Genomic DNA, 10216 nt, shown 5'->3' on the forward strand with positions numbered 1-10216 from the left:
GAACATAATCTAAATTCAAATTCTTAATTTTTTCAATAAGAATGTGACTTAAATATTTACATTGTAACAAGTCATTACAATTCATAGAACTTAACCCAAAATACGACTAAATTTATTATAAGGAATTTCCATCTCCACAGGCTTATTATAATATACTTACAGAGTTCTTTAAATTCAATTTCTTGAGATTGGCCCACTTAGTAATATCATCGCCAAATGATTTATTTATACTACACATAACTAGTTCAAGTGAAATAAGATCATCACAATATCCTGCAATTAATTCTGAAAGAGAATAATTATATAGGTACATATTATAATTTTAAACAGTGAGCTAATTCACTGTGTGATAAAAAAAATTCTATATTCCGGTGACAGTGTTCGCTCTGGCCTGCTTTTCCTGAAGAACAATATTCTTCCATAGACCAACGACAAAACGAAAGGGATTAGCAAAGTGAAGTGGGAAAGGAAAGTATGTCAGTCAGTCTTCTTTTGGCTTCTGCTTTTTAGGGTAACCATTAGTCATTTTCAAGTTAATTAAAAAGCAGGGAAATCGACGCGGATCAAAACAGGAATATAGTGGCAGAAAATTTAGGGATAGGATTACAGGATGAGGAGAGTAGAAAGAGAAAAAAAAAAAGTAAATGAATATACATTTATATATAATTTTATTTAGACAGAATAGATATATATAATTTATAACTTTATATAATTACTATAAAATCGGAAAGAATTCTGTAAACTGGTAAGTTGCAATAGTTTACTAATACATTCATATTAGCGGGGAGGGGAACTTTTAGGGACATTGAGGAATTATACAATTGTGAACGATTGTAGAGAGGACAGGATAGAAACATATGATTTAAATTTCCAATGTCGGTTCACACACACTCACATATGGCACTATATACAATATTAAATCTAACAAGGGTTGCTAGAGAACAGGTATGACCATTCCCATCCTAATTAATAAACTAGTGGACCTCTTGCCAAACTTAATTTAAAAAAAACCATGGTTTGACAGGTATATCGCTTTGAAAATTGCGATAGAATTTAGCTTTAAATCTGTTATATTTGGCTCAGATCTCTTTCCATGTATCCACGAGAAAGCGACCACCTGTTTATATTACATTGACTAGGGATCCTAATAAAAATAATGCGACAGTATTTTTGAACACTTTCATATAACAACAGTTTTATGTCGTAAATTATAAAAGGTGGATATTTTTGTTTTCGAAGCGAAATTTCTTTACAGCTTGCAATGAACTCAATGAATGAATGTAAAAATTAGCGTCCGTTTTAACTTCATCCGATGAACATATTCAACTGCTTTATATAAACGTAGACGTTCACCAGTAAATACAGATGGTCTCGAGGGAGTTTAATTTTCTGGACTATGTTAAATTGTTTATGATACACACCGACTCCTCCGATGGCGTCAGAGGATTGTTTAGAAGCATCTGTATAAATATGGGCATAATTGTCCCAATTCTCATCAACTGTAGCGTTGAAAATATTATTGGCATTAGGGTTTCCCTTTTCAGTACCTATATTTAAAATAATATTGGGTATTGTAAGCAATGCACTGAAGTGTATATAATAAATAGGTAGTTTTAAACTATTATGTGTAGGAGCAGACAGAGCGGTATATGTGTCGTAACTGTTTACTAATATAGGTGGTTTCTTATGTTTCCAATGAGGAACTGATTTGACTAAATTTGATAATCTATTTAATTTTGGTATAAGAGTATGATGAGAAAACTGTAAACATCTGATGAAATATCTATCGGCCAATAATTTACGTTTCAACTCTAGAGGGGACTCGACGTATTCAACTTGCAAGGCAATGATAGGACCAGTAATGATTCGTAAAGCTTTAGATTAGCTATTATTTAATTTCTGGAAGGCCGTACCATTACCAGGTAGGGTAAGGAAAAGTATATTGGTGATAAAAATGATAAAAAAACTAAATTTATAAGCATTTTGCAACTAAGCAAAAAGTCACTTTTGTTTTACTACATTATCTATTATTTGAAGTCTTATTTTAAGAATAGTTTTAGTAACAAAAATCTATAATTTTAAGAATAAATCTCAATTTAGTACACAAAAAGCCTAAGGTAAGTTGGCGTCACAGTCCGGTAGATTGGTGATACTGGGTAGGAAATTTGGTGATAGTATGAAAATTCTCTTATAATCAGATATTTTGAACTTAAAATATAAAGTATTTGGCACTTTAATAAATATTATTCCATGCAACTATCACACCTATAATACAGCTGTTCTTCGGGATCAGTATCTTCGATGGATGCGCAGATCTCGTGGTATGGGGTGAGACAGTACGAACACTGGATCCATTTGGCTCCATTTCTTTTTTTTTACATCAGCTGAGTACAAGACCTCACATACTCCACACTCCCAATTATTTTCTATTTCTTGAATTTTACTTTTTTTGCTTTTTGAGCAGATTTGCCCGACGTTGAGAGCTGAGACTGAACGTTTTCTTGTATCGAATCTTTATTTGCATTAGCAATTGTCGGTGTTAAACATTTCTTTATGGTAGAATCTCTTTTTCTTGACTTTTCTAGGCGTTTTGAAGCTTTGGGTGTTTTTAAAATTAGATCTACTTTAGGTTTAGTACTTGAAGAAGAACTTTCAGATACTGCAAGAGCTATGTTACTTAAAGCTGAAGGTCATAATGCTTTCTTTGAAATAGCATTTCCTTTTAAAGGACATATCCTCGTTTTTTGAAAAGCACTTTCAATATTCCTTTTAGTAAAGGCACTTATGAATGCTGGATTCATAATGGAATGGAAGTTACTGCGATTTGGAGCATCTGTAGGGTTATTGCTCATGTACCTATTCATGCTGTCACGCCAGTAACTTTTAAGTGGCTTAAATAGACCCACGTCAAAAGGCTGCAATAGATGCGTGCAATGAGCTGGGAAAGTAAATAGATAAACTTGGTTATCTTTAGCAACTTTAAGAACTTCTGGCCCAATATGTGCTGAATGTGAGTCCATTACAAGGACCACAGGACGTTCGGGTGGTATGGAAGTTATAAAAAAATTTAATCATTCTAAAAATAATTCCGAATTGATCCATCCTTTGGGTGATAGTTTGATTAATGCGTTGGGAAGAGAATCATTTTTAAGTGTATCGTTCCACCTAACACCTTTAAATATTATCATAGGAGGAATCCATGTTCCGTCTGCGCAAATACATGCCAACATTATTTGATTTTAACCTCGTTCAGCGTAGGATTTTTTATAAATATACTTTTTACCAATACCAGTAACAACTTTAGATGGTTTCACTACATAGGACAAGCCAGTCTCGTCACAGTTCCAAATTAAATGTGGTTTGTCCTTGATAGTGAGATTAGTAAAAACATCGTCTAGTTTAAAAAAGAAGTCTTTGATCATTACCTCATTAGCCATAGAAACCCTATAGGCTGAAAGATTTTCTGGCACACGAAAGCATAAATTGTACCTACATTTAAAGCTGTTTCACCACCATTTGCTTGCAATGCGATTAACTGATGGCAAGAAGTTCTCCCGACCAGCCACTACAGCAAGATCGTAGGCATATTTTCTAATTTGATAAACGGTAAGTCCAAACCCCAATTCTTGCATTTCTATAATATAATTGTAAAGCCTTATCTCTAATTCACAAGGAAGTGCATAAGGCCTCCCCATTTTTCTTACAGAATCCTCTTGATTCTCTAGGTATCGCTTTAAGGTGCTCCATGGGACGTCTGCTTTTTTGGAAGCTTTATATATGGTTTTACCTTCATTTCTTACTAAACTGACGGCTTTTTGAAGTTGCTGCTGATTATATTTTCTATATTTACTCTATTTTTCCATTGCTAATCTAGAGATATAACAAAAATAGGTTATTTACTGATATTAAAAAATTATGCATAGGTAACTTGGCGATAAAAAAATATACTCAAATTCAAAATAAAACACATTCACAAATTCCTCAAAATAATACCTTTCTAACTCTATATTAGACTTCCCTAGTTTATTTTTAATATAAGCACAAAATACATCTCAAGTTAACCTCTCAAAAATGTATCCAAAACTTTGGCAAAAACACTAAGAAACAACGGCCACAACTTAAGAAATAAAAACTCACATTAACTGTGTCACGACTTCACTGCAGTTTTTTTTTCAATAATCATTAGTTTATTGAAAGATTTTAGTAAGTTTTTACACTGATTCACTAATTTATTTCAGTTAATTTTAACGAAATACATAACGTGGCGCAGACTCGGTAAATAATGGCGCCACTGATGCACAATCAACAAAAAAGTTTGTTTACTAAACGCAGGAATCGTGTATCGAAGCGCGTATTATACATCTATTTTCCTCACTCTCGTAACAACTTGCTAGCGCTGCCTTTTGAATGTGCTTGTACAGGTACACGAGTGGTATTCTTTCTAAAAACTATCAGCGAATTACTTATATCACCAATATACCTTTCCTTAATAATGATATCTGCCTCATAATAATAATACAGAATTAGCTCTTACTCGATAGTAGGTATCTATATTTATCTACATCTACACTAATATTATAAAGAGGAAAAAATTTTATTTTTGTGTGTATGTTTGTAATGAATAAACTCAAAAACTAATTTGCCGATTTAAAAAATTCTTTCACCATTAGAAAGTGACATCCACCCTGAGTAACATAGGCTATATTTATTGCTAGAAAAGATTTGGGATCCTTACTAAAACTTTAGTAATGTAACTCGAGGTGTAAAAAATGTTATAAATTATCTCTCTGACGCATGCGCTGCGGAATCCATTGGTGACAGAACAAAAGTATGTTCTACAATATTGATGAAAATATCAATAACTATAAAAAACTTCGCGATCGCGTAACTATATGTACAACTATTATCGTTGTCACAGTAACCACTTTTTTAAAATGTTTTAAAAATGTCTACCCGTGCGAAGCCGGGACGGGCCGCTAGTCATTGATAAAGCAAACTTTATACCATTACCAATTTCTCGTAAATTTTATAGATAATTTAATATATTAATAAGTATATTTTTTTCTTGCATATATTGTATCGGTATCGAGTACCGAGTGTGCAATTTTTTTTTATCGTAATTGAAAACTAGTGGTCATGCACTTATTTCTGTTCAGCCATTTAATTTTGTCGATAATATATACATACTGTAGGTAATATTTTTAGTTTTTTATTATACAATACGTACTAGTACTTAATTTTTAATAGACAAAAATGAATTTATATTTTAGCTAACTTTATTATGTTTATTTAAATTATATTTTCTTATTACCTAAATTCTTTTTACAATATAGACATGTGTAATGTACTTTAAAAAACTGACATACACACTTTACATTATTGCTTGTATATTTATGCTTATTAAGTTACTCTTTGTTATTGGTAAGTTAATTTAATCATAATATTAGAATTGATATACTTATCCACAAATAGTTTATAAATATTTATGCCCAGCTACATTTTCGTCATTTTAAAGTATGTACTGTTAAAGTTTACTTAAAATGGGCAACTACAATGTGTAGAAAATAGATAAGCTTCTTATATTAAGTAAATGAATAAAATACAACACTGAGTTTTAATAAAAAGAAAAATTAATACGAAATTGTTTTATTATTTATTTACGTCGACGTCTGGGCGTACCAGAGCTCCCTGGTGCTGACGCGCCTTCAGACTCTCGGGGGCAACGGCATCGCACAATGTGGTTTATTATCAACATGTATCAACAGATGTTGGTTTAAATTTGTTTTTCGGGTAAAACATTTATTGCATACATCACAACTGTATGGCTTTTCACCAGTATGTATAAATAAATGCTTTTTTAAATCTGAGTATATTCTAAAACATTTACTACATACATCACAGCTATATGGCTTTTCACCAGTATGTATCAACAGATGCTGTGTTAAAGTTGATCTTTGGTTAAAACATTTATTACATACATCACAACTATATGGTTTATCACCAATATGTATCAACAGATGTTGGTTTAAATTTGTTTTTCGGGCAAAACATTTACTGCATACATCACAACTGTATGGCTTTTCACCAGTATGTATCAACAGATGTGTCTTTAAATTAGATTTTTGGCTAAAACATTTATTACATACATCACAACTATATAGCTTAATACCAGTATGTAACAACAGATGTGTCTTTAAATATGATTTTTTGCTAAAACATTTATTACATACATCACAAATATATGGCTTTTCACCAGTATGTATCAACAGATGTTGGTTTAAATTTATTTTTCGGGTAAAACATTTATTGCATACATCACAACTGTATGGCTTTTCACCAGTATGTATCAACAGATGTGTCTTTAAATATGATTTTTGGCTAAAACTTTTATTACATACATCACAACTATATAGCTTAATAGCAGTATGTAACAACAGATGTGTCTTTAAATATGATTTTTTGCTAAAACATTTATTACATACATCACAAATATATGGCTTGTCACCAGTATGTATCAACAAATGTTGGTTTAAATGTGATTTTGTGCTAAAATATTTATTACATACATCACAACTATATGGTTTATCTTCAGCATGTATCAATATATGCTTTTTGAAATGTCTTCTTAATTTAAAAAATTTTTTACACATATCACAAGTGTATGGCTTTTCACTAGCATGTATTAACAAGTCATGTTTCAAGTGTGATACCTGGGTAAAAGGCTTATTACAATGTTTAGATGAATATAGTTCCTGTTCAGTATGGACAGACATATGGCATTCTAGTGTATTGTAGGACTTAAATGTCTTACTGCAAATATCACATGAATAAACTCTATCAGACACTTCCTGATGCTCAAATTTATAGATATCATGCTCCTCATCCTCATTATTCAGAACTTGTTCAGAATCAGGTTCTAAATGTTTAGTAGTTCCAAAGACGGTCCCTATTTGTAAAACTGTAGGTCCTATAACCAACTCATTCTTTACTTCATGACCCTCATACAGCTCTAGGAGATCATTCTCCTGGTCATGGAATATTATATGATCACCGTCCAATTCCTCTGTGACATCAACATACTCTGTCTTTACAACTCCCGCTTCGTCTACGTCATGCTGAATGTTATCTTGTTTAATCAATTGTTCCTGTGTAGTTCTCATCACTGTGCTGCAGTCTGGACGCTCTTTATATTGTGGAGCCACCTGCTGGTCGGTGTTGTGGGAGATATGTAAATTCTCACCTTGTGATTTGCCGGTAGTCATGTTTCAACTGAAAGGCATAGTGGAAAGTGTGAGAATACAACTCGCTGGTTTAGTTTTAATTTTTTGTTACATGATAGTGTTCTCTATCAGACAACCATTGGGCAAACAGAGAAATAAGTAGGCGGTGCATTAATAAATTGAAGGAATATAAAATGTAATATATATTCATATATTATAAACATATAATTACACTAATATAAACATATATGTAATATATCAAATAAATAAATGTATACATAGATAAATAAAGACAAATGTTACTACAACAAACAATTACAGTTATACTACTAATGTAGATATGTTCATCATGCCCTGTGCACCCAGTATGACAGTCACGAAGACGCCTCGCGTTCACTACTGTTGTGACATCACTAACACAAATTTTGAAGTTTGCTGCATGTTTATTTGTTTATGTAAAACTTGTAAATGTTGTGTAGTGTACGATATTGGGTGGGGGAAAGGGATTGTCAGTAACGTGGACTACCACTACCGTTGCTAAAAATATACCCTATCAGTTCGATCTCCACATGGTCCCCTCTGGAAATCATCGTTCTGAATTCCAGTTGTATTCATCACAATGGGATAACCGACCTGCCTTTTTATTCTCACTTATCGGATAATACCTTCTCTGGTGCTCCGCTAGCGTATACTGTTAGCGCAGGTGGAGCTAACATTTCCTTATCATCTATTAAAAAAAGTGTTCGGTATTACCTTCATTATTATAATGACGGTGAGAAATAAAATACACCGTAATGGACAAGGAATATGTACAGCAAAATAATACGTAGAGGTTCACTCTAGGATTTAGAATCACTCGTTTTTACTTTAGTGTCAAAATATGACAGCGCCTAAAAGATAAACAGTTTTGTTAAAATTATTACACAAGCACTAAACGGAAATAGTATCAACATAACAAATTTATCTGTATTTTAAACTTTTTGTGTTACAATACCTATATAACAAAATATATTTTCATGTAAAACAAGATGTTTCAAGTAAATATTTTGTTAAATTATTTATGAGATACACGAATAATTACCACAGATTAAAGAGAGACCAAAGAGTGTATAAACACTTGTTATAACCTAAGAACAAGAATTACATAGAAGGAATGTCAATTCATAGTAGGCTAGTGTATAGAAAAAGATATACGGCCGTATAACCCCAATAAATTCAGATACAACCTGCTTGCATACTGTTTACATAAACTGTGTCGAATATACATATAATCTAGTAATGTAAAATTTGTCATTGACAAATAATTGACATATCAAACATTTTAATGCACTAGCCTGCCGTGTATTAAAAAAAAATAGCAACTGATGTTGTACCTCTCGTCCTCTTTTTACTAATTATATTTGCATAAAAAGAAAGGAGACAATTACGTGATTTACAGTTGTTATTTTATAATTCTTTCTGTATAATTCCTTGTTCTTCCATCAGGAATTAACCATGATAGTTTCTAGGGGGAATCACGAGGAGGTTGACCTGGTTGGGTATATTGCTAGCAATGGGATTCTTAGTCTCCATTACTAACAATCCCTTTCCCCCTATAACAAGTCTGTTTTTTTTTTATGGGTGAAAATGGTATGGTAACCTCGCCTGCGCTAACGGGATACGCTGACGGAGCACCAGTGAAGGGTGATAGATGAGAATGAAAACAGGCCAGTTAGCCCATCATGATGAATTCATCAGCAATTAACCATGATAGTTTCCAGGGAGAACCGCGAGGAGGTCGACCTGGTTGGGGTATATTGCTAGCAATGGGATTCTCAGTCCCCATTACTAACAATCCCTTTCTCCCTATAACAAGACTGTTTTTTTTTTTTTTTGATGGGTGAAAATGGTATGTTAACCCCGCCTGCGCTAACGGGATACGCTGGCGGAGCACCAGTGAAGGGTGATAGATGAGAATGAATAACAAGACTGTTAAAAATATTTTAGTTTTTCAGCATCATTGTCAGTATTGAGTTTAACAGTAGGAGGAGCTCAGAAGTTCAGTAATACGAGGGTCAAACTGAAAGTCCTTAGAAAATCAAAAACTGATTAAATTAGCAACTTTTTACCTTCATTTTATCTTTTCAAGATAGTGTCCATTCACGTCAATACATCGCTGCATCCGATAGAACCACTGAGAAAAGCACCTTGCCCACTCGTCCTTAGGGATCTCTTCGACGGCCTTCTGAAACGTAGCCACAGCTTCCTCGGTGTCCATAAAACGTTTTCCTGGAAGTTTTTCTTTTATTTTTCGTAATAAATAAAAATCGCAAGGTGCGAGGTCGGGGCTATAAGGCGGATGACCCAGTAGTTCTACGTCTGAGGTCGCCAAATAATCGATCGTTTGCCTGGCGGTGTTGCGGTGTGCGACGAAGCATTGTCGTGATGAAGGAGGATCCTACTGCGAGGTCGTTTCTCACGCACTTTTTCCAAAACACGTGGCAAACAATTGTTACTGTACCACTCTGCAGTAACTGTTTTTCGATCCTCTAAAACAATTGTCGCGTAACGACCTGTCCTTCCAAAGAACGAGGCCACCATCTTTTTTCCCACGCTTTGACCTCTCTTCACTTTAGTTGGCAATTCCTCGGAAGGAAACACCCACTGAGCTGTCTTTTAGTTTCGGGATCATAACAGTAAATCCAGCTTTCGTCTCCCGTAACTATGTCAAACATAGAATTTGAGTCACCTCCGTTAAATCTTTAATGCATTTCACGGCACCAATCAACACGACGGAGTTTTTGATCCTCGGTCAAATTATGAGGTATCCACCAGGCACAAAGCTTCCTGACCGCTAAATGTTCATGGAGGATTTTGTGCATTTGACTCACACTAATCCCTAAGCTTGCCTGGATCTGCTGATAGGTGCACTCTTATGTCAGTCTTTATCATACACCGCATAACACTGATGTTATCTTCAGTCGTCGCCGTAGAAGGCCGTCCCTCACGCACATCAT

At 33.7% G+C, this 10216-nt stretch overlaps 1 protein-coding gene across 2 annotated transcripts; it reads right to left on the reverse strand.

Annotated features, from left to right (window-relative positions):
• Positions 1-5612: 5612 nt before the first annotated feature.
• Positions 5613-8351, reverse strand: LOC113520115 (zinc finger protein OZF-like). 2 transcript variants are annotated; one of them, XM_026905380.3, is made up of 3 exons: positions 8215-8351; positions 7974-8110; positions 5613-7269 (listed from the first exon to the last, which is right to left on the reverse strand). In XM_026905380.3, the coding sequence occupies exon 3, from the start codon at positions 7260-7262 to the stop codon at positions 5706-5708; it is 1557 nt and encodes a 518-aa protein (XP_026761181.2). In that variant the 5' UTR covers positions 7263-7269; positions 7974-8110; positions 8215-8351; the 3' UTR covers positions 5613-5705. The 2 variants fall into 2 exon arrangements, with proteins under 2 accessions (XP_026761181.2, XP_052757333.1); XM_052901373.1 differs by having other exon boundaries at positions 7886-8110.
• Positions 8352-10216: the final 1865 nt, after the last annotated feature.

Source organism: Galleria mellonella, unplaced genomic scaffold (genome assembly GCF_026898425.1).
Source record: "Galleria mellonella isolate WM207_F2 unplaced genomic scaffold, CSIRO_AGI_GalMel_v1 utg778, whole genome shotgun sequence".
NCBI classification, from domain to species: Eukaryota; Metazoa; Arthropoda; class Insecta; order Lepidoptera; family Pyralidae; genus Galleria; species Galleria mellonella.